The 26,128-nt window shown below is 42.4% G+C and overlaps 1 protein-coding gene across 1 annotated transcript in view; it reads left to right on the top strand.

The window, feature by feature from the left end:
* TH (tyrosine hydroxylase) overlaps positions 1 to 3,456 on the top strand; it is a 113,506-nt gene extending 110,050 nt beyond the window's left edge. Inside the window, exons 12-13 of the mRNA XM_082271093.1 lie at positions 59 to 192; positions 3,035 to 3,456. Coding sequence (XP_082127219.1) covers positions 59 to 192; positions 3,035 to 3,194 — 294 coding nt within the window. The 3' untranslated portion in view covers positions 3,195 to 3,456. The remainder of the gene's footprint in view (positions 1 to 58; positions 193 to 3,034) is intronic.
* The last annotated feature ends 22,672 nt before the right edge of the window (positions 3,457 to 26,128 follow it).

Here is a 26,128-nt window from a genome sequence, read left to right as displayed (position 1 = left end):
TATTTCACTTTTTATAGTATGTGTTAAAAATACCCAACCAGCCACTTCTTTTTCCCAGCACTCTTTGTCAGATGAGCCAGAGGTTCGACCTTTTGACCCAAATGAAGCAGCCTTGCAACCATACCAGGACCAGAATTACCAGCCAGTCTATTTTGTCTCAGAAAGCTTCTCTGATGCCAAGGAAAAGCTAAGGTAAGAAGTAACGGGATGTCAGAATGTCCTCCTAAATCTTGCAGCACAGTAGGTTCTTGCATACCCATATGGAAAGAGTGTAATTTTGGCCATTACTTGGCAGTTTTAAGAAGGTTCTATCACTTTTCAACCAACCGATGCAATCTGCCACCCATTGTGTGAAGTTGTTTTGCGTGACTTTTAAGTGCTGAGAAAATTTGACAGTTTTTTTTTGATCATCTGACCAGCTGTCATTTATTTCTTTGTTGGCTTTGGTGTAAACACACTGGGGGCGTGGGGGCGTGAGCAAGTCCAGGCTTCTGGAGTGATGGTGAATCCTTAAGTCTCATACACACTATTTTTTCCTTCAACCCAGCTCTGGTTGGAGCTGCTGTACCAACATTGGCTGAGAGCGCCGTTCGCTGAGAGCGCTGATCAGGAGCTGGTCTTCAGACTGTTTTTGGTCATAACCCTTTGACAGAAGCTGGCCAAATGGCCAGCTTCTGTCGAACCGGCTGCCATACACACGGGCCGCATGTCACCTGACATTCAGCCCATATGTACTAGGCTTTAGCTGTACCTAAGTAGGAATGAGGCGATCACTCCCCAAAATCATTGCTATATACATTATATTGTATGTCCCAAGATAGGTTAAAATTAGGCTCCAAACGTTGAAGTGGTTCTTTGAGGTGGCAGAGTTGCATGTGTTTGCAAATGTATGCAGCAAAAACATGTTTTTAACCTAAAAGCTTAAAATGTAATTAATCAGGCACTTTTTTTGGCCTGGCCAGCTTGTGTATGTTTATTTCCCTGTTAATGTGCATCTTTGCTTTTGCTGGTTATAAATTGGTCTGTGATATTTTTGCACTGTTGGCTACTGATGTCTCCAATAATTCAAAACATTGTTCTAGTGGCCCCAGTGACGGGGATGAATAGATGGCCAATACTGTAGGTGACATTTTAAAACTTTGCCAAGTACAGAGGAGCTGTGTGTTCAACAAAAAAGCATGCCTTTGGTACTGTTAAAGCCTAACAGTAGTGAACAAAGCTGGTCCGAACAAGCTATTTTCTTCTCTAACATATGCAGTGACTGTCAGTGCTGTATGAACTGTATGTAGCCTAAGCTACATACAGTACAGAGCAGTGGGATGGGGACTTCTTGTCCTGCTCCCCAAACTAAATTGAGTCATCCACAGGAAGCTTTGTGTTTCATTAATGAATACAAGACTTCCTCAAATTGGCTGAGGCAGGCAGATGACGTCACAATCCCCACCTCATCCAATCAGAGGAAGCTTTGTAATCATTTAGGCTATATATTCTGAGTGAGAGACTGACCAAGTTTTAGGCAGGAAATCAAAATTACAGTGTAATATTTCACATATGAAAGCCAGAAATTGTGCAGACATGACAAAGGAAAGCTCCTGTTCCTCCACCAAGCTGGTCACCTCTACAAAGAGACACAGTAAGACATTAATGGGGTAAAGATCAGCTGCAAGAAGCCTACTGATGACCAGTGTTGGGGGTAACAAGTTACAAAGTAACAGATTACAGTAACTACATTACTTTTTTTGGTAACGAAGTAACGTAACTAGTTACAATACTAATATTGGTAACTACACTACTTTACTAGGCTATAGGAGGTAACTACACTACTTTACTAGGCTATAGGAGGTAACTACACTACTTTACTAGGCTGTTGGAACACGCTTTCCTCCGTTACCCAAGCCGTGCGATACAATCGTTATTTAGAAGAATACAGAGGGATGAAGTTTATGACTTTTTGTTGCACTTTATGTTTTATTCTGTTTTTTCAGGTTTTGTTCTCATGTTTCCCAAAGCCTGTGTTTATACAGTAAACTCTATGCAGAAAGAGTGTCATGTATCTTCTTCTACACGGTCAATTAAGAAAGAGGAAAGTAAAGTAATAAGTAGTGAAGTTACTTTTCAAATGCAGTAACTAGTACAGTAATCTCGTTACAATTTACATAAGTAAATAGTAACTAGTTACATTTTTTGAGTAACTACCCCAACACTGCTGATGACCATACCTCCCAAGTTTTTGAGATGGAAACGAGGGACACCTATTAGCAAAAGTATGTAGGCATAGGACACACCCCCTGCCATGCCCCTATAAAGTAGAATTATACAAAAAAAATATTAGTTAAACCCAAAAGTGCTTTTTTATTTTTTTACCACTATTGTTCTTTTATATTGGCTTTTGAAATGTACAACAAATTTACATGCAGCAATTTAGAAATTGGAAGAAAGGTTTAGCACTGGGAAACAGTTTTTTATATTTAGTTAGTGCATTTTATATACAACTATATAGATCAGACCAAAATGAGGGACAAATTATGAGAAAAGAGGGACAGAGGGACATTGTTCTAGATCAGGGGCAGTCCCTCGAAATCAGGGTCAGTTAGGAGCTATACCGATGACCAGTGCTTTTTTAGGTTCACCTTTACAAAAAACTTGCCTATGCAGGTAAGGGTTGTTTGTAGATTAAAACAAACTGTGCAGCTCTGACTAAAGACGAAAAATACCCTTGCTATATGTGTAGGGCATTTACAAACCTTATGAAGCTTGATTGGAATACTAGCAGGACGTTGCTAAGTACTCCCAGGACGTTGCAAAGTTAAGGCCTAGTCTTCACTGCTCACCTCCACCATCACAGGAGTGAGCTCTTTCTGGTAAATGGACTACACCAATAGCAAAGGCCTTATTCAACTTTAGTCAAAGCTGCGGTTTGTTTTTATCTACAGATGCCCCTTATCTACATAGGCAACTTTTGCCTATGGTGATTGTTTTAAATACAGTATTTATTCATGCCCTTATTTCACATACATTATTTCTCTTGCAACAGGAATTATGCATCCCGCATAAAGAGGCCCTTTGCTGTGCGATATGACCCATATACTTTGAGCATCGAGGTTCTGGACACACCTAGCCGGATTCAAAATTCTCTGGAGGAGCTTAGAGATGAACTGCAGATCCTCACCAACGCACTTAACATACTTTGCTAACACAACGTACCCACCATGACCTTCCACATATGCTTCCTCCTTGCAGTGCATGCTTTTCAATCTCCCAACACTCTCGGTATTGTTTCCTGCTGTCTGTCCACCAGTTTGTACAGATTTCTCCAAGTTTCCATTAGCCATGCTACTCAGTACAGAAAATAAACCACATCTTTCAAAGAAAGGAAAACACAGCAAACTGTAAATCTGTTTAACCTGATGAATTCATGGGCCGACCTTTAATTGTGAAAATCGATCTTCTTGTGACAACCTTCTCACTGCTTGCATTATACAGCATTATGTATTTACTGTGGATTTCTGAGATTTTTAAAAATTAAAAAATGATTATATATAGATGGATTCAAAAAGAACTGTGACACTGGGTGACTAATATCAATACAAGTAACGTATCATAATGACATATACTGTGTATCTGGTTACATAGCAGTGAACATCAGTAAGTCCCCGTTCACACATATGTGAATCTAAGAGCCGGTTCACATATATGCAATATCAGACATCGCACGTGATTCAGAGCACACTGGTCTGCAAATCACATGCGATGTCTGTGCGATGCAAATTCAGCCATACAGATTGTATGGCTGAATTTGCATTGCATTTGGACACAACTCGCACAGGACCCTTTTTTTGGGTCCGCACCAGAATTGGATCGCATGGATGTTCACACCTATGCAATCTATTTCATGTCTGAACTGACAGTTCGCACTGCGATATACAAACTGACCTGGGGGTGTTGTTAACTTGTATTGACACCCCCAGTGATTCGCATATGGCAGTGTGAATTGCCTGCGCGTTGAGTTGCGGGAACCTGCAGTGGATTCGCAGGGTTCCCTCATCGCATATGTGTGAACTGGGGCTTCATTGAAAATACATTTTGCAACCAGAATCCTGTTTGCAGAGATCAAATGAAAGATACATTCTGATTGTTCCTATGAATTTTAGTAATTTAAACATTGTTGCTTTCTTAAAAAGAAAATACAAACGCACCCAGGATCTAGAGGTGCCTGCACATACTTTCAGGCTTGGTTCACACTTCTGCGATGTGGGAACGCTGCAAATATACAGCGTGTTCCCGCATCGCATCCGCACATCTGGCAGTTCACACTGCCATATGCGATACGCAGGGGGTGTCAATTAAATGTTAACGACACCCTCAGTTTGCTCGCATATCACAGTGCGATCTGACAGTTCACACAGAATCGGATCGCACAAGTGTGAACCACTGTGCGATCCGATCCTGATGTGGCTCAAAAAATGCCTCATGTGCGTGTTTGGTGCGGATACAGTGCGAATTTAGCCATACAAAGTATATGGCTGAACACGCACATGAGATCGCATGTAATGAAGGAGCAGTGCGCTCTGAATTACATGCGATCTCGCAAACCGCACTAGTGTGAACCGGCACTCAGGTTCCTTTGAAGAACCCTCTACTTCCCTAAGATCTCCTAAACAAAGGACACTCTATTAATAAAGTAACACTAAGTGCAGATTTACACAAATGCGATGTGGGAACCCTGCAAATCCACTGCAGGTTCCCTCATCGCACTTGAATCACAGGCAGTTCACACTGCCATATGCGAATCGCTGGGGGTGTCGATACAAAGATAATGACACCCCCAGGTCAGTTCGCATATCACAATCCGAACTGTCAATTCAGACATGAATCAGATTGCATAGGTGTGAACATCCATGCAATCCGATTCTGGTGCGGACCAAAAAAGGTCCTGTGCGACTTTGGTCCGAATGCAATGCGAATTCAGCCATGCAGTCTGTATGGCTGAATTCGCAAAGCACAGACATCGCATGGGATTTGCAGATCAGTGTGAAACTGTCACTAAAACCTCATACACACTATCAGATTATCAGATGAATTTTTGGTCCGTGTTTTGTTGCATGTTAGTCTCATATGGAAAGTGAAGAGGTTACTCAACATATGAAAATTCCCATACAACAAAATTCAACTTCAGAAGTGATGTCATGTGTTGAATTGTTTTGTATGTGTTCTTTCATTTCCGAGCATGCCTAGTCTTGCTCTTACGATTATTTTCGGACGAAAGCTGTACTAAACGAAAATTGGACGTTATGTTCACGTATGATAAAAATTTTGTAGCCGGCGCATCCAATTTTTATCATCCGAAAATTCAGAATCAGCTGTCAAAAGCACCATACGAGTGATCTGCAAATGGGCAGATCGTTCGGACGAAATTTTACTTCTGATTTTCTTATCGTTTGTACAGGCCTTAAATGATATCCTTATTTTCCACAAATAATCCATACACATCCACTACTTAATGGTAATGTAATATCTTTTTCATGAAATAGTTTCTTAGACCCCTTTCACACTTGTGCGCTTATGCTGCCCTTTTCCAAAAGTGCATGAAAACTATTCCCCATCTTAGGTAACTCTTCACACTGCAGGTGCCTTTTGAAAAGTCCTGCATGCTGAATTTTTGGGTGCAGGTTTTCAAAAGTGCACCAAAAAGGCAACCAAAAATGGGAACGCATTAAAAGTGCATCAGTGTGAAAGGGCTCTGTAACCGCACAAAAGCACATCACTGTAAAAAGGGCCCTTACTGTGTTTTTATGCTTCCTTGTAACATCCTGCATGAGCTCAAGAACCTCTTTTTTTCCCCCTCACTTCTGTTTGTTTGGGACGAGCAGTGCATATTAGTTGCAGTCATGTGCACTGGTCTATGCACACTACAAATCCCATAGTCCATTCTGGAGTAAAGCCACGTACACACGCAACGATTATCGGCCGACCGATCGTCCGACTTTTGTCCAAGTTATGTTTTGTTGGTTGGAATGTGCCTAGACTGCACACGAATTTTCTCGGCCAACAAAATTCTACTTCAGAAGTGATGTCATGTGTTGGTTTGTTTTCTTTGTGTTCTTTCTTCTCTGAGCATGCCCAGTCTTGCTCATCAAATTTTTCCCTGTCGAAATCTGTATTGACTGCACGAAAATCGGCCGTTGTGTTGACGGCCAACAAAAATTTTATAGCCTGCACACCAGATTTCTTTCGGCCGAAAAGTCGGAGTTGGTTGTCGGAAGCATCATACTAACAAGCCGAAAATCGGCAGATCGGACGTTGGCCGAAAATTCCCTGCCGATTTTCGACGCGTGTGTACGGGGCTTAAGAGGGGGGGGAGGGGGGTATAAAGCAATAATCACAAACCAGGCGCTCCTGGGATGCCTGTAGGGTGGAGGGATAGACGTAAGCCTGTGAGGCTCCCCAGCGGTTGTTCTACTGTTAGCCAACGAATGGCTCAGTAAAGAGATTCGCACCCGGGCAGCCATAGGAAAAATCCAGTCCAGAAGTCAAAGCAATAATCACAAATCTAGCACTCCTGGGGTGCCTTTAGGGTGGAGGGATAGAAATAAGCCTGTGAGGCTCTCCAGTGGTTTTTCTGCTGCTAGCCAACGAGGAAGGCAGCGCATGAACCACACCGGGATGCAATGGATAAGGAAGTCAGGTGAACATCCAGTATAGAAAGGGTTAACAGTTTATTGGTATTGATAACCGAAAAACAAAGTACATAAAATGCTTACATCCCCCTGGGCTGAAGTGGACAAGGGCACCTGGCAGCAAGCAACAAGAGTGCGAGGAGGTCAGTCTCCCAGGACTGCTGAGCAGTGTGTGCACAAAGCTGGAAACCAGCCGGCGTGAGGATGAAAGGACTCCGCTGTAGTTCCATAGCGGTGACATCAGCCGGACAGGCGCCACTTGCGGGGAAATACCAGGAACCAGGGTGGAACACAAGCTAAATGGTTGCCATGACTACATGTTTTGCGCTATGCGCTTTATCAAGTCATTGATAAAGGAGGGAGGGGAGGTATGTTGCTACCTATAGTGGGACCATGAAGAATGAAGGTAACCATCCTATCACAGGAAGTTGGATCATAGCAGCAAAAAAAAAAAGAACTTGGAGGAGGATGAAAGCAATAAAAGGTACTTTTATGAGTTTAAGTGATATTAATGGCAACAATTAAAAAATATGTCATACTTACTTGCTTTGTGCAGCAGTTTTGCAGAGAACAGCCCCAATCCTCCTCTTCTTGGGTACCTGCCGATGCTCCTGGCCCCTCCATCCTGTCGAGTGCCCCCAGAGCAAGCAGCTTGCAATGGGGGCACCGAAGCAGGCACGCTCCCGAGCCACTACTCTGCATGTCCTTTCAGACACGTAGCTGTGGCTCGGCCTCACCCCCTCTATCTCCTCATTGGCTCACTGGCAGTGATTAACAGTAGTGGGAGCCAATGGCAGCCTAAGGCTGGATACCCAGGAGGGAGTAAATTGCTTTAACTCTCAGTATAAGGTTCTTCAGATACACCAAGGTGTTATTCTGTATTAGGCACGTATGTTAGGCACCAGGGCTGTTGTTAGAAATCTCGGGGCCCCGTACAGCCTACCTCACAGGTCTCCTACCTCTAAAAATATCTATACAATATTTTCACTAAAAACATTATTAGTGGACACAAACATAACATAACTTACAAAATTCCTGCTAAATCTAAAAGTGTTGTATAGAGTTAATAAAGTGCTGTGTGTAAACAAGGTCTTGGGGCTCATTCACATGATTGCTGTGGTCTGTACAGTCTAATTTGGGCTTTTTTTTTATTTTTAATGTGGCTATTGCTGTGTTTAGGAAGCCTATGTTACACTATGGGGGCGCAGCAGCTGTATGAACACAGCTGCAGATCCCAACTTGACAGGCACGTGGATGCAGGTGTACGGCCCCAAACACAACAATATGCATTCGGGGCCACACACCCACACCTATCAAATTAGGACTTGCAGCTGATTTCATACAGCTGCTGCATCCTCATAGAGTAACAGATGGCAACAAATTTCCTTATTCACACTGTATGGGAGGGAGAACCTGTGTGAATGAACCCCTAATTTTTTAAAATTAATTTTTACATTTCTTTTTAACACTGTGGACAGGGAGCTTTGGTTAGATACTATATCAGGGGTCTAAGCAGACCCCTGACGTTTCACCTTTGAGACAGAGAAAGAGGGGGAGCGCACAGATTTGTCAATTCCTTTCCCTGTAGCCCCAGTTGCACTGAAGACAAATTAACAGGACACAAAGGCTCCTGTTCATTCATAAACGGAAACATAGTAGACACAGTATACTATGCTCAGTTATCAATGGACGCAGGAGTGATCAGTACCAATTCCTTACTGTGTCCATTCAGAAGGGCCGGCAAATTATATATTTTGCCTTTCCCACTCTTAGTCCTAACACACGATCCCCCAGGATTCCCACAGTGCTCGCAGGAGAGGAAAACCAGCAGTGCTATAGTGGGGAAGCCCAGGCACACATGGGGGGATCAGATGTGGGCACATAAATGTGCACAGCCAATTGCATTCAAGTAGAAACCCAATTATAGCGTATCAACCCCCACCCTGAACCATATATATATATATATATATATATATATATATATATATGACTCCTTTAAAATAATATATGTAAACCCCCATAATAATCTCTTCAGCCCCCTATAGTAATAAATAGGGATATATAGGGCCCCTCTATACTGATGTATATGGACCCTTGTAGCGCTCACCAGCTCAGTGACAGTCCTGTGCAATGACACCCTGCCATCAGCTCTCCATAAAAGCTGAGTGATAGGTCCTTGTCCCCTCCCCCCTCTTTTCTCTATGCAGCCAGAGTGACAGTGTCTGGCCCGCCCCCTCCTCTCCCTGTACAGGGTGAGGGACAGTCGATGTTCCAGCCCCCATGCTCCTCATGGCTGTCCCCCAGGATCAGGGAGAGAGAGAAGAGGACAGGCTAGGCAGAAGGAGGAGGGATCAGTGTGGAGACTGTGCTTGTCTGGCCGGCTGTTGCTTCCCCTCGGGAGTCACTCCACACTGCTACCCTGCTGAGCCCTGATGCTGGAGTACTGTCCCTGGTCACTAGCCTGACCTACGTAAAAGCTCATTTGGTGCACACGCCTATTTGTGGGCAGGACAGAGAGGAGGATTAGCACAGCGGGGTGGGAGCACAGGAACAATGCACTGTCTCTCCTTCCAGCCGATGAGAGGTAGAGGGAGAGAAACCGGCTTTCATCTGCTGGAAGGAGAGACACACAGTGCATTGTTCCTGTGCTCCCACCCCATCGTGCCGATCCTCCTCCCTGTCTGGACCCCCTGCGTGCTCGGGCCCCCTATAGGAGAATCACTGTCCCCCCCCATCGGGGCCCTGTTAGGCACAGATGCTGACAATTTCTTTACTTGATTAAAGTTTCATTTACTGGGGCACTTGGAAAATACAGACACATCTCTCATCAATCTTCACATACATGTACGATCGGTTCACATTATTTGGCTGGCTGAGGTAGAATTGGCTGTGCTGCTGTAACATAACACTGTCCTTACTGAACTAAACACTGAACATTACAAGGAGGCAAAAAAAACACACAATTTTCTGAAAAAATAGATTACAGGGCTATTAAGTAGTGAATGTATGAAGTATGTGTATGGATTATTATTGGAGAATAATTGTTTAATGTCACATTAAAAAGAATCTTCAGACTGTATGAAAAAATATTGTAGCTGCTGACTTTCAATAAAAGGACACTTACCTTTCCAAGGATTCAGCAACTTACTTGGTTTGGTTCTTCACTGGTCTTTGGGTCCCTGACACTGCCATGTTTACTAAGGGAAATCAGCTGTGACACTGTGGGGCTTTACAACTGCCTTTCCATTGTGCATGTGCAAGCCACGCTTTTGCCCCGTACACACGTGCAGATCGTCAGCCGAACGATCGGCCGTCTTTTGTCCCCGGGCTGTCGTGTCTGTTGAAAAGTGCAAAAGACTGCACAAGAATTTTGTCCGCCGACTACAGCCGACTGCAGAAGTGATGTCATGTGATGGTTAACTTTCCCTGTGTTTTTTCTTTTCTGAGCGTGCCCAGTCTTGCAAATCTGCTGTCTATCGGCCGAATTCTGTATAGACTGGCGAACAATCGGCCGCTCTGGTGTCGGCATACAAAAATTTTAATGCTTGCACGACAGATTCTTTTCGGCCGAAAGTGCACTGTCGGCTGTCGGAAGCATCATACTAACAAGCAGAAAATCGGCCGATCGGTCGTCGGCCGAATCTTTTCGGCCGACAATCTGCACGTGTGTACGGGCCTTTTGTGATTGGTCCTGCAGCCTTCTGGGACCTGTAACATGTCCCCCCCTCAAAAAGAAAACAAATATATCCAACAGTAATATGAGATGGGGGAAGCAGAACTTTCCCTTGTGGGTGAAGATCCACTTTGAGTTCAGGTGTTTGAAGCAAAGGGTACTGTTAAAGGATAAGTCCACCCAAAAACTAAAATCTCTTCATCCAAAGATCTCCACATTCTAACACTAACCTATCTAGCCCTGTTAAGAAAAAATCAGTGTACTTACCTTTTTTGAAGCTGATCTGACCTGATCTCCAGCAGCGGAAGCTCTGTAGAGGACACGGTTGACAATGGCTGTGGAATGAATGGGATGTGAAGTCACCCATAGAGTTACTATGGGTCTTCCTCTGCACCCACCTCCACAGCGAAGCCGTGGCTGACAGCTCAGCATGGGATCGGGTTAGGCTTCAAAAAATGTAGGGGCTGGATAGGTTAGTGTTAGAATGTGGAGATCTATAGATGCAGGGATTTTAGTTTTAAGGTGAACTTATCCTTTAACTCTACACCTTTGCGTGCTTTCAAGCTTGTATTAACAGTATAGAGAATACCCTTTTTTGTTTTAGTACGATTGTGCACTATTGTGCACGATTGTGCCCTTTTGCTAAAACCAGGCCCATAAAGACATGGGTTGATATATTTGAAAGGACTCAAGTAACCTTCACAGGGCCCTGAACCCAACCTGCCTGAACACCGTTGGGTGGAATTGGAATGCCGATTACAAGCCAGGCCTTCTTATCTCACGCCATTATCCGACCTCACAAATGCTCTTTCAACTTAATTGACAGAAGGTCCCACAGAGACACTGCTTGAGGAAGGTCTTTCCAGAAGAGTGATTCGATACAAAATGGAACCCCAAGGGACTTTGTAGGACATAATTACCAAAACAGCAATATCTGAAAGGTTTACAGATAAAATAATTTGTACAAACTTTATTGAAACAATAAATATATGATTAAAAGAGACTACGGCTGTAATAATTGTTTAACACTAGAGTAACATGGATAAGCGTGAAATGGTATTCCACGGTGTCTGTTGATGATATAATAGTCTCTTTATGGACCAATCAAACACAGATCAACTGACGCATTTCAGAAATAAATTTCTTTCTTCAGAGGTGTAAGATAAGCAGAATAACATCATTGTAGAAACAAGTATATGGTGAGTAAGTACATGTAATAATAATTCTTATCTTGTCACATACAGTGTGAATAGTCAACAAATATCTCATACAACAGCTGACAATTATTAAAACCAGAGAATGAAATCCTTCATGTCGCCATGATGGAACCATTTGTACAAATTATTTTATATGTTCTTCCTTTAACCTTTCAGATATTGGTGTTTTGTTAATTATGGCCTACAAAGTCCCTTGGGGGTCCATTTTGTTTCAATACATTGTTTTTGGGATGGTGGCCTTATCATTTTCTGCCTATACCTCTACTCTACCATATTTGCAGAAGAGTGAGGGCTGTTACTGCTTAAAAGGAGGATGAACGCCATAAAAATGTCCATTGCTTTGGTATTGGATGCCCAAGAGTTCATATAAGTTTGATTAATAGGTTTTCACAAACCTTTGTTATAAAGTGTATTTAAAGTGAATGTCAGGGCAAAAAAAAAAATAAATAAATAAAAAAAAAAAATAGTACATCACTGCAATACATGCATATGTCTCCGTTTTATTTCTTTTAAGACCCTACAGATACAGAACAATACTTGTTGATCTTGCAGATGTGCACTTATCTTCTAATTTACTATTTAGGACTGATAATGCAGTGCCTTTTCTGGACTCAAATTGCAAACAAAAATGTTGTCGGGCCTGCCTAGTTGACTTTTGCTAGACTACAAGCCCTTAAGTGGGGTACACACTAGTAGAAAACCTGCCGAAAATTCCCGCCCGATGTGAAATCGTCCGATTTTCGCCTAGTGTGTACACAACTTTCAGCAGCCGATGCCGGCATTTTCAACGAAAAAAAAACGGAGGGACAAACACCAACATTTTTTTAGTCTGTCCCGAGACTACCGATTTTCGTTTAATGTGTATGCAGTACGTCCGTGAAAAATCAGATACGAAAGACCGCTCATGATCTGAAGTTGCTGACAACCCGGAAGTCTAGGAACAAATGTGCCAAAAAAAAGAAAAATTTAGTCCGATTTTCGTCAAGTGTGTACGGCCCTTTACACTCTCCATCCCCACACAGGGGGGAAACGTTTTGTAATCCAAGATAAGAATTGAGAAGGCTGATTATACTCCTCGAGATAACAAAGGGAGAATGCACAGGACACCCTGAATTACTGACATGGTCAACAGATCAACAGGTATTTTTTGCACGAAACAGATATAACAAAACACTTTCTATCCAATTATTTTTATTGAAAATTTGAAAAAGATTACATGTTTCCAACACTGTCAAACATAAAAAAAGAAGTATGCCAACATATAAGAACAATACATCTGAACTCAAAAAAATTGTATAGATGTAGCCTATGAATAATTTTCGATAAACACAAACTTCGTTCGCGAATATTCAACCATAGGGTATGAAGCAAAGAAGTATACCTGTCTCACATTTCCCATCACTCCTGTAAATGCAAATTGGACAGAGAGAAGGAAAATGGGATGAGGAGAGTGGAGACCAGCACTTCATCACATAGGTCCCCATCAGTACTGAACCCAATGGGGGTGAAAGGGCGTAACCGAAGACCTTAGCGACTGTCACAACTTGGTCAAATCCTCTCCCACACATCACTTAGGGCATAGGGTCTTTTATTGTGTAGCTCACTGGCAGATGAAAAGGAGCATATAAGGGGATAAGTATGTGGTAAGAAAAACTGAAAAGGGGGAGACCCGGAAAGAAGAAAGATGATAAGAGAAAGGGAGGGAGAGAAGAATAAAACAAGAGAATGAGTGTACCCTATCACATCAAAGTATGGCTAACTGAGAATACATTATAAGACATCCGATAAATAATCAATCCAGGGCTTCATCAAAATAAGCCTGTTTGTTGAGTAATATGGCCGAAAAGGCGTTCATTGACCATTATCCAGGATAATGTGTTTTTCACAAGTTCAAGGGGGGTTCGTAGGTGACTTCTAGGACCTGGCGATTGCTATCCTATAAGATATAAGTTTCCTCAAGTGTCCCGGCGTATCCCCCACTGGGCATCCCAGCAAAGCAAACAAAACACTTTCAATGGTATTTTTGACAAGCTAGAAGGAAGCAAATAATATAGGTTTATTGTTTGGGTTTACTTATACCTCACTATCAGGGCAGAGCATTGCTAAACCATTTATTTTTAAAATGAGAAACCCTATTAACCACTTTACCACCGGAGGATTTTGCTGTCTTACGTCTGGGCCACTTTTTGCGATTCGGCACTGTGCGAATTTAACTGACAATTGCCCGGTCGTGCGACGCCGTACCCAAATGAAATTGACGTCCTTTTTTTTCCCACAAACAGAGCTTTCTTTTGGTGGTATTTGATCACCTGTGCGATTTTTACTTTTTGCGCTATAAACCAAAAAAGAGTGTAAATTTTGAAAAAATAACAATATTTTTCAAATTTTTTTATATGAAATTCCCCCCCAAAAAAATGTAAAAATCAAAATTTTTTTACATTTTTGGCCAATTTGTTTTCTGCTACCCATGTTTGGTAAAAATAATCACAATAAGCGTATTTTGATCGGTTTGCGCAAAAGTTATTGCGTTTACTAACTAAGGGAAAGATTTATATAATTTTTGGTGTTTTTTTTTTTAACGAGTAATGGCGGCGATCTGCGATTTTTTTTGCGGGACTACGACATCGCGGCGGACAGATCGGACCCCTGACTGACATTTTTGACACTTTTGGGGGTACCAGTGACATTACTGCAGTAATCAGTGCTATAAATATGCACTGTTACTGTAAAAATGACACTGGCAGTGAAGGGGTTAATTTTATTGGAGAGGGAGGGGTTAATGTATGCCTGGTGCTTACTAACATGTGTGGGGGGAGGTGACTGTGTGACACAAGGACAGATCCAATCTGACCCTGCCTGTCACTTCGGAGATCCGCCCGCTTGTGTTTACACAGGCGGGCGGATCTCCAGACTCGATTCCCCGACGATCGGGGAAGAGCGGCGGCGATCGCCGCCGCTCCTCCCCTGGCCCGACTCCCGCTGTGACTGAATACAGCGGGAGCGCGCCGCCTCGAAGGGGGTGGGTCTGCCGACGTAGGTCTACGTCGTCAGACCTACAACAGCCACTTTGCCGCAGTAGGCTCAACGTGAGCAGCGGTAAAGTGGTTAAATATCAATTATCCAGTCAATATAATTTTACCAAAATTATTACAGAATTGTTACTAATTCACAGGATTTCTAAAAATATCTGAATTAGGCCTTTAGAATTCTTATATTGTTGCCAGAAGAGTCATTGTTTTGGATTATACTTTAAAAAATTCATGAAACAAGATCTTAGAAATAAAAAATGCAACACAACTCTGTAGGGAATATGAGGGTAATTTAAAAGAATATGGTCCTTCCAGTGAATTTGTTATTGGTGTTTATGTATACTTCATCGTTTATATAGAATAAATTCAGCGTTAATTTATGAGTTGATGAGCATGACTTTATTCAAACATCCTGTTGCCTTAGGCACACATTAATGATGGTGATACCCTTTTGTTAGGCTCCACCCATGATGTCATGTGATTATTTTAGTCAAAAATGTGGCTAGAATGTGCTGTTAGCACCAGCATTAGGTCTGCTTTATATGCAGAACTACGTTTTAGGAGCCACTAAACAAGAAAAAGAAGAGATAGTTGTATGTTTCCTGATCTATAAAGAACATTTTTACATTCCCCTTTCACCCATTAGGTTTCGAGCAGAATTTAGCCCAAAATACCGAAAGGTCACCAGAACAGGGGAATAAAAATAGTAAGATGTTATTACAGTTTTATCATTAAAGAGACCTTGTCACCAAATGAATAGTATAAGTTTAGGTATTTGAGTTTTTCTATCACCCATTATGGGGTATTTACAGGATGTGTATTAATTATAAGCAACCAAGGGTTATACTTTCTGTAGGTGGGATGCAGCGTGTGTGGCGGCAGTACCTCACACAGACAAGTGCAATGGAAACTTGTATTGACGTAAAGTAATGACAGTTCATAAAAACCCGAAGGAGCGCCTGCCCAACCAGGTACACTTACTAATTCCAATGATGTGAAAATTACAGGTATCAGTCTGTTAAGAGAGGGGAATGCAGCCTGGCCATTCAATGCCCTAAATGGGAAGATGCCCCAAGAAGCTGCGACCCTACACTTTCCCCCCTGTCAGGAACCTTTCCTTACCACTAGTACTGATACTAACAGACGGGGAACCTATCCGTACTCTAGCAACTTGCCAAAAGCACGCTAAGCTTGGGAGCAAGGGTCTTAAATAGGTGCTGTCTGACCCAAGATGGTTTCTTGAGTCACATGGGGCATCAGCATCCAATTGGGTGCTTCCCCAGTAACCCAAGAAACCATTGAGGAACTGTGTTCCAACTGACACAGCGGTGCTGCTGTGGAAGAATGCCACCTGCAGTGGAGAAAGTAGAATGCACCTGCTTACAGGTTACCTACAAAAGAAATGGATACTAGGCATGATAAAATCGCCACCTCCCTCTGGGAATTACGTCCTCCCCTTTGCAGTTGCACCCCAGTTACGCTCATTGTCCTCAGAAGAATAGATGCCTCCTTCCTTTCTGTTTTATTTTTCATTTGAATTGGAAGACTTTTATATTATCAACAGTTACTGGTAGATTCAGGCTGGATATTGGAAATCCTGGAAGATTCTCCCAGGAGCCAACATGTGCAGATTTCCCATTTAATTTAGAATGCTTGTGCTCTCTCTGTAATGGTCCTTCAGTCAGCAGTGACAGTCCATCTGTGTTCCAGTTAGCACAGGACTCCGCTATTCAGGTCAGGCCAGTGTATTAGGGGATTCCCTATTGAGTTATCAGGACCAGAATTGCAGCAGTTCCCATCTCTGAAGACTCATTTTTGTGGGAGACTAGCAGTGCTAAGCAGACTATTTACTGTATTGAGGAGTTTTCCCTCTATTTATGTACATAAGGCTGTATATATATATAAAAATAAAATATAAAATATAAAAATAAAATATAAAATATAGGAGCGTAATGTGGATGTCTCCCTCTTTCTCTCTTCATTGCACTTGTAAAGCACAACAGTGCAAGAAGTGTTGTTCATACTGGACACTGTATTTTCTACTGCAAAGGTCCTCTTTTGTGTTTTTTCTGCTTGGACTGTGTACTTTGAGTTTTACAACAGCCAGTCATTATCATTTGTGCCTAAATTGCCTTGTGAACTTCCTGCTGTCTATTTTACCTGTAGCTTCAACTTGCGAAACAGTAGAAAAAGAAAGACGTGCCCGGAGCTTGAAGGAAATGATAAGCATAGGGCATACATGACAAGGTGGAAGGAAAACCAGGCAGTAGGGGGTTAAATTAGTTGTTGGGATATGAAAGGTCGGGACTTTTACCTTATTTGTAGAGCAGACAAGGTGATGGGAGGAGCAGGAGAGAGAGAAGTTGAAGGGGAAGAGTGAAGGGGCTTCACTTGCAGACTGGAGATCATAAGAGAAACGTCCCTACCGCCCGTCCTGGTGATGCAGTTTTCTGTTGTTCTGCTAAGGAGGTTTGGACATTGACAGTTGGGGTCCATGACGAGGGTCCAAAACATAGTGTTGAACAATAAAATGGTGGGACCCATCTCAGGTATGGAGTCATATGGTTGGTCTGGTTCAGTCTAGACCGATACGGTAGTGAAAGGTGGTAGGGGTCTATGATCAGTTAGGATAGTCCTCGAGGCGGTGTTTTGGCAGCTGGGGACAGAACCTAACTTAATGGTACCACAGACTACAAAGTTGTGAGAGATGGTATCATCAAGGATCTGCAACCATTCTTTGATCTGGATTGGTTTGACTGTTTTATGATTTTCTGTTATTTATGGTTTTATTTAATAAAAGGCAGAACCAGCCATTTTATCCCAATGCTGAGTTAGTATTGTCATTTAAAGGTAAAGGGGGGTAGATTGGGTATTGATCCAGGTAATATGATTAAACAGGTGGGATCTGAACTACCCTAGTCATGAGTACACACCAGCCAGTTCTCTCTTACAGGCATTTTATGTGTGGAGACTCCGTAAGCAAGTTCTTTTCCACACAAGAGGTGAAGTTCCTCCACAGTCTTCTCTGAACTTAACTCTGCCTGCAGCCAGCCTTGTCTGCTAACATTGCCTTTGAAAGCAGATAATATTGGTGTTTCTACAGTGCCAACTGCAGTGCCAAGGGTCCATGCACCTTTTTATCTGTAAAAAGAAAAGAAAAATGGCGCTAACAGCTTTTTAACTTCTGGTATACCTCACCTGGCTCGGTCCATGAGTATTCCTGGGGATTTGAGTAGCTCCTTTTTAAAGGTACATACACTTTGCAACTTGTCTAGCACTTAAAATAAGGGCATTAGCTCAGCAGCAGCTGGCAATTCTCTAGCCAAAGAAATTTGTACTGTGTATACTGTTGAACTTGGCAGAAGGACAGATTGTGCCGTTTGCATTTTTTACAGATCCCAGTCAGAAACACCCATGTCTTCCTTCCTCGTATACTAATTCTTCTTCCAATCTTACTTCTTCCTTTCTTACATTACAAATATTTTCTGTAATGCAAATTTTTATGATTCACTTAGTGCAACTTGTCACTCTTCTTAATCACAAGGTTTAACACTGTAATGCCCGCTCTCACATTTTCCAGCAGACCCGGATGCAGAGATGTCTAACATCTCAGAGTCTGATGTCATTCTTTACAGAGGAGCTTGTCAGATGTTGTTTCTTTCTTCACTAGAAGAGGAGGAGACCCAATTGACTGAATTACAGTCGGCAGTTTTTTTCACCAAAACAGAAGGAAACAGTTTCCTCTCTAATTGAGGCTGCACAAATCAATTTTGACATTGGGGAATCCCACTGTTAATTCATCTACCACAGTGTCTGGCCTCAGTTCTCATTTACCCTCAGTCTGTTGACTGCATTGATCAAATGACTGCTGTGTTGAACTTTATGTGCAACTTGGCAACGGATCCTTGTAGGTAGATACAGTCCACTTTTTCCACTGCAGGTAGCGCTCAACTGCATATACATTGCAGAAGGAAAGGAAGTCAAGAGGAATATGGATCCTCCATAGTTTTCTGGGTCACTAGGGCAGTGATCCGGTTGGACTCTGGTGGCCATCTTAGGTGTGGCTGAGTCTATTTAAGGCCCTGTCTCCTGGGTTTGGCCTGCATTTTAGCATGTGGGTGGTGTGTGGTCAGGTCACCCGTCTGTCAGGGACAGTATTAGTGGCAGGGAAAGGTTTTAGATGAGTAAGGACAATGTAGGGATTTGCCACTCTTCTTCGAAACCTCCCCACTTAGGAATGGACTAGTCAGGCTGCATTCTGCCTCTCAATACAGATGCTTTTAGTTTGGCTTAGACCTGCTCTGCTACAAGCTGCTATTAATCCATGAGTGTTCTCAGTTGGGCTACTGTCCACCAAGCTTGTTGTGAACTGTTTTACTTTGACTTCAATATAAGTTCTTGCACCTGCATCTGGACTGTGTGTGTTACTGCGGCCACACCATGCTACATCCACCCACATCCTAGCCGCACTATGTCTTGCATACCTCTTTCTTCTCTCCAGATCCGCAGATCATGCTGGTCGGCAGAGCAGCAATGTGGGAAGGCTTTGGTATGACAACCCTTTTTAATTATTTGCTAGAACAAGTCATAAAAAAAACGGTGGGGTTAAGAGTACTTATTTACACCAGCTATACAAAGATGAGGATCAGCGGCGCAGGTTGTCAAAACGTTAGTTTTGTTCCTCCAAATCAGGTTCCAGTTTCTTAAAATAAATATTTTTTCACTCCCTCCGCCACAGGGAATTTACAGACAGTGAGCCAATGGGGAGAGAGAGGGAGTGGGGCCGAGCCACAGCTCTGTGTGTGAATGGACACGCATAACCGCGGCTCAGGAATGAGCCTGCTTGGCTGCCCCCATTGGGGCCAAGAGCACTGACGAGGGACTGGAGAAGAGGAGGATACCGGGCTGCTCTGTACAAAGCCTTTGCACAGAGCAGGTGTGTATAACATGTTTGTTAACTGCTTCCATACAGAGCAGTTAGACCCCCTTCCTGCCCAGACCAATTTTCAGCTTTCAGCACTCTCACACTTTGAATGACAATTGCTCAGTCATGCTACACTGTAACCAAACAAAATTTTTATCATTTTTTTCACACAAATAGAGCTTTCTTTTGGTGGTATTTGATCACAACTGGGGTTTTTTTTTTTTTCGTGATATAAGCAAAAAAAGAGCAAAAATTTTGTATTATATATATAATTTATTATATTTTATAAATTATATTGTTATATTGTAATATAATTTATTAGTTTCTATTATAAAATTTTGCAAAAAATTTATTTTTCTTCATACATTTGGGCCAAAATTTATACTGTTACATATCTCTGGTAAAATTAACCCAAATTAGTGTATATTATTTAGTCTGTGTAAAAGTTATTGAGTCTAGAAGCTATGGTACCAATTACTGAAAATTGATCACACCAGATGTACTGATGGCCTATCTCCTTTCTTGAGGCCCTGAAATGTCAGGACAGTACAAATACCCCCCAAATGACCCCTTTTTGTAAAGTAGACAGTCCAAGGTATTTAGTAAGAGGCATGGTGAGTTTTTTGAAGTTATAATTTTTTCCCACAATTCTTGGGAAAATGAAGAAAACATTTTTTTTTCTTTTTTTTTTCCCAAAACGTTGTCAATTTATAAGCTATTTCTAACACATAGCATGTACACAGCAAAAATGACACCCTGTGACTTTTACACAGCCTGGCCACAAAAAGAGACTCCACGTCCAAGTAGCACCATAAGGCGTTTTAGGAGCATAAATACACATAAAACTTTCTTACTACCTATCACACTTTTCAAGGCCCTAGAGCACCAATACAATGGAAAAGTCCACAAAATGACCCCATTTTGGAAAGCAAACACTCCAATGTATATTCTATGAGGCATTATGGGTCCTTTGAACATGTGATTTTTTTCCACAAGTTTTTGGAAAATGTGGGAAAAAAATAAAAACTTTTTTTTTTTACACAAAGTTGTCAATTTATAGGATATTCCTAACACATAGCATGTACATAGCAAAAATGACACCCCAAAATACATTCTGCCACTCCTCCTGAGTATGGCAATACCACATGTGTGAGACTTTTTCACAGCCTAGCCATATAGAGGGGCCCAACATCCAAGGAGCATCATCATGCATCCTAGCCACTTGCCTAGGCCTATTTTTGACATTTGGTGTTTACAAGCTAAAATCAGTTGTTTTTGCTAGAAAACTACTTAGAACCCCAAAACATTATATATATTTTTTTAGCAGAGACCCTAGAGAATAAAATGGAGATTATTGCAATATTTTTTATCACACCGTATTTGCGCAGCGGTCTTCCAAACACAATTTTTTGGGAAAAAATTCACTTTTTTTAATTAAAAAATAAGAAACCAGTAAAGTTAGCCCAATTGTTTTCCATAATGTGAAAGATAATGTTACGCCGAGTAAATAGATACCCAACATGTCATGCTTCAAAATTGTGCACGCTCACAGAATGGTGACAAACTTTGGTACTTAAAAATCCCCATAGGCGACATTTTAAAAATTTCTACAGGTTGCTATCTTAGAGTTACAGAGGAGGTCTAGGGCTCAAATTATTGCTCTTGCTCTAACGATCGCGACGATACCTCACATGTGTAGTTTGAACACTGTTTACATATGTGGGCGGGGTTTCCGTATGCTTTTGCTTCTGCGCGCGAGCTCGCGGGGACAGGGCGCTTTAAATTTCTTTTTTTTTTTTACTATTTATTTTTTTTATTATTTTTTATTTTTACACTGTTTTTTTTTAAAAAAAAAATTGATCATTTTTATTTCTATTACAAGAAATGTAAACATTACTTGTAATAGAAAAAGGCACGACAAGACCTCTTTTTTGTGAGATCTGGGGGTCAAAAAGTCCTCAGATCTCACAAGTACACTAAAAGATAGAAAAAATAAAAAAAAAAAATAAAAAAAATTTAAATAAAATGAAAAAAAAAGGGACCTTTAAACTGGTTGCTAGGCAACGACGTTTGCCCTCACTCGACATCCTGTCTGTGAGGATCTGGGACCAGATCGTTTTCCCCGCTGCCGGCGGGTCCGGTCAGCGGGGAAAAGGACCAGAATGCGGCGGGAGGGGGGGGGGGGCACCTCTTCCGCCACCCCGGAAGGGTGATCCCGCGGCGAATCCGCCGCTGGGACCACCCTTATCGGAAAGCCAACCGTCCACCGTTTAAAAAAATACCAGGGTTATGGCAGCTATCTGCTGCCATAACACCGGTATTTAGGTTTAAACGGAGGACGTATATAAACCTTTTTGGACTTAGACATGGTGGCTGTATGAAGGGTGACAGGTACTCGGGTACTTTGCTGGGCAGGTGACAGGTACTCTGGTACTGATGAGCAAGTGGCAGGTACTCGAGTACTCCGATAGGCAGGTGACAGGTACTCGGGTACTCTTATGGGCAGGTGACAGGCAGGTGATAGGTACTGATGAGTAGTACTGATACTGATAGGTGATACTGATACTGTACTGATGGGTACGGATGATCAGTACTGATACTGATAGGTGATAGGTACTGATGAGTACTGATGAGTAGTGATGGGTACTGATGAGCAGGTGGCAAGTACTCGGGTACTTCAGGTTTCAGGTACTCTGATGAGCAGGTGGAAGGTACTCGGGTACTCTGTTGGGTAGGTGACAGGTACTTGGGTACTCTGATGGGTAGGTGACAGGTACTCGGGTACTCCGATGACGGGTACTCGGGTACTCCGGTGACGGGTACTCAAAGTACCAGAGTACCTGCCATCAGAGTACCCGAGTACCTGTCATCAGAGTACCCGAGTACCTGTCATCAGAGTACCCGAGTACCTGTCATCAGAGTACCCGAGTACCCGTCATCAGAGTACCCGAGTACCTGTCATCAGAGTACCCGAGTACCTGTCACCAGCCCATCAGAGTACCTGTCATCAGCCCATCAGAGTACCCGAGTACCTGTCATCAGAGTACCTGATGGGCTGGTGACAGGTACTCGGGTACTTTGATGGGCTAGTGACAGGTGCTCTTTATTGGGGGGGGGGGCAATCAGTGTGTTTGGGGTGCACTGTACTTGGTAACTAGCTGTTACCACACTCTCTTCCTCACACAGGATCAGTGTGTGAGGAGGAGAACACGGTGACAGCTAGTTACCGTGTTCTCTGATGACATTTGTGACCGGCTGTGATTGGACACAGCCGGTCACGTGGTAAAGAGCCAATTTCATTGGCTCTTTACCTAGATCGGGGATGGGCTCTGTTCGAGCGACGAGCCTCGTCCCCGATCGCCGCGCTGCGCGCCCCCGGGGGGCGCGCATTAAGGAAGGAACGAGCGGCTCGCGCTGGAGCCGCTCATGTGATCGGCTGTGATTGACACGGCCGATCACGTGGTAAACAGCCAATTTCATTGGCTGTTTACCTTGATCGGGGTTGGGCTCAGTCCGAGGGACGAGCCTCACCCCCGATCGCCGCGCTGCGCGCCCCCGGGGGCGCGCAGTAGCAGGGAGATCCGGGCGCCGTCATATGACGTCCACCCGGATCGAGAAAGGATTTGTGCCGACGTCTTTTTACATGACGCGGTACGGAAGGGGTTAAATAAAGCCTTTAATATCACTTTAAAGCTTGTAAATTTACTTCCTCCAAGATTTATAAATGTATTTAGAAGGCTTTTATTTCTACTGGTGTAAGTTTTGGGGGTTTCCCCATGTGCCTAGAACAACATTTAGCCTTTAGCACTATAAAGGGACAGGTGTCTGCCCTGTCTAATCTTTTTCCTCTTGCTCATATGTCAATGATTCGTACTTCCCTGCAAGGGGCTGAACATGCTACTCCCCCTTTTCGTCCCGCACTTCAACATGAGATTTAAATCTAGTCAGTATTAAAAAGACCTGCTTTATTTGGTTTTTGGGTTCATTAAGTCATTAAATAACACACAGAGTTCGGGGGACAGGATTAAGTACTGCACTGAGTTCAGAGGTCAGGATTAAGTAACACACAGACATAAGGGGTCAGGAATAGGTTACACACAGAGTTTGGGGGGGGGGGTCAGGATTAAGTATTGCACTGAGTTCAGGGTTCAGAATTAGGTAACACACAGAGTTAGGGGTCAGGATTAAGTAACAGATTTTGGGGGTCAGGATTAGGTATTGCACTGAGTTCAAGGGGTCAGGATTTTAAGTAACAGATTTTGGGGGTCATGATTAGGTAGGAGTTCAGGGGGTCAGGATTAAGAAACATGCAAGTAAGTGACACACAGAGTTAAGGGGTCAGGATTAAGCAATCCAGAGAATTCAGGCTTTGAACTCTATGTATTACTTAATCCGATTCCTGACCACTGAACTTTCTTCCTTACTTAATCCTGCCCCCTGAAGTTCTCTGATGAGTTTAGAGGCCAGGATTAAGAGTTCAGGGATCATGCCGTTAGTCATAGATTGTGATTGTCACCCCAGAGCCCAGCGTCATATTGGAGAGCTAGCTAGACTGTAAACTTTGCAGCACAAGGACTCTGTCTCATCACACTGTGCAAGTGTCAATACAAAAAGGCATGATTGGAGCATTCTACGTGGCAGCATGTTTGGCGGCATTTATTCGTTTCATTCTGGATAAATATGCATACAAATTTTTTGTTAATTGGAGATTCGGATATATCAAAATCCACGAATTGCAGTACAAACAAAGTTTACCAAATGCTCTGAATAAGGAAACAAAATTCATCCAAGTTTCGGAAATTCAAATCAAATTTTACATTGAATTCCAGCGAATTTGAACTGTAAACATATTTCTGAAATAAAAGACTGTGTGTGTTATTAGAGTACCATTTCGAAATAATGCTGTTTTTGTTAAGCCAAAGATGATTTAAAGAGTCATTGTAATAATTTGATGAAGATTTTATTTTTTTTTCTTCACTTTGCCACATTCGATTCTAATTAAAAAAAAAAAAAATCTAAAGTTTTCAATTTGACCGATTAGGGGCCAGTTCACACCATAGAAACACAGTCCGGATGCATTCTTGATGCTTTTCTGCATGCACGTTTTCGGCGTGTTTTTGATGCGGTCCAGTGCATTTTTCACTCCTCTTTTTTCTTAACCTTAACCTTAACCTTAACCACTTGTTGACCGACCGCCGTAATGTTACTGCGGCAGAGTGGCTCGGCTGCATCCAGTCACGTAGTACGATGTGACTGGAGTGCATGCGGTTTCGGTGGAGCGCGGGCGCCGATGGAGCCGCGCTCCCACTGTGTTTAGACACAGAGGGAGATGGCCGCGGGGGGAGAGGCGGAGATTGCCGGTGCCCTTCCGAGAAACAGAGAGAAGACCCGTTTGCTTATGTAAACAAAGCAGGCAGATCTTCTGTCAGACAGGCAGGGACAGATAAGCAGTTTCAGCTAAGCTGAAACTGCGATCTGTCTGAGTCTGTCACAGAACCCCCCCACAAAAATGTCAGTTAGGGGTCCGATCTGTCTGCTGCAATGTTGCAGTCCCGCTAAAAATCACAGATCGCCGCCATTACTAAAAAAAAAAATAATAAATAAAAAGTCAAAAAATCTATCCGGTAGTTTGTAAACGCTATAACTTTTTAAAAACCAATTAAAATACGCTTTTTGGGATTTTTTTTTTTACCAAAAATATGTAGCAGAATACAAATTGGCCTAAACTGTTAAAAAAATGTAATGGGAATGTTATAGAAAGTAAAAAATATGGCGCTCAAAATGGCTTGTCTTAACACTCTAAAATGATATATTTGCAGGACAGCTTGTTCTGCTAAAAAAAAAAAAAAAAAAGAAGCTTACTGTTCAAGTGAAAATAGTGGAATAAAAACCTAAAAAAGAAAACAAATACAGCCATCACGTCTAAGAACTGATAAACTGCAATTCAATACATTTTTGTCATTGAGTTTATTACTGTTTAAAGCTGGATGAACAGGGCACATAAAAAAGTATTTTTATTTAACATTTATTGTACAAACTGTTTACTCAAAAACAGAATTATGCACTTTTCACTTTAGCTATACACTCCAAAGTTTTGTCTGGAATTATTCTGTAGAAAGTAAAGCCTGCATTTCACATACTTGGCCATAAGAGGGCATATCTCCACAAGGTTAAAGATTCCTGCCACTTATTTACACAGGCAGATGGATAACATTTTTACTTGGCTAGAAGTTGCCAAATCAGTTTTGTCCGGTGAACATGGACGGATTTCCCATTTGGCAAGAAGCAGGACATGACAGACGGCTGTTAGCAAAAGTCTTAGGTGGGGCGTGGATGCTTCAGCTAAGAGACACAAACATTTTGGGGTTACCTCAGCGTAGAGGGTTATTATAGAGTCACAGCTGCAAAGCACAAATATGAATTCACAAATTGCACACACACATATGACATGAGTACAAATGAGGCCACGTTCTTACTTAAACCTACGACACACCCAGAGTTTTGCTAGCAGCCACCCAAGCTCTACATATATACATGTATATACTCAAAATATGTGAAACGTTTTTGCATTAAGGGGACCACCCGAAAAAGATAATTTACCTACAGGT

This window comes from Pelophylax lessonae, assembly GCF_965119305.1.
Source record: "Pelophylax lessonae genome assembly, chromosome: 10".
Taxonomy (NCBI): domain Eukaryota; kingdom Metazoa; phylum Chordata; class Amphibia; order Anura; family Ranidae; genus Pelophylax; species Pelophylax lessonae.
The sequence above is the reverse complement of the archived record's forward strand: the minus strand, read 5'-3'. Positions and strand labels throughout refer to the sequence as shown.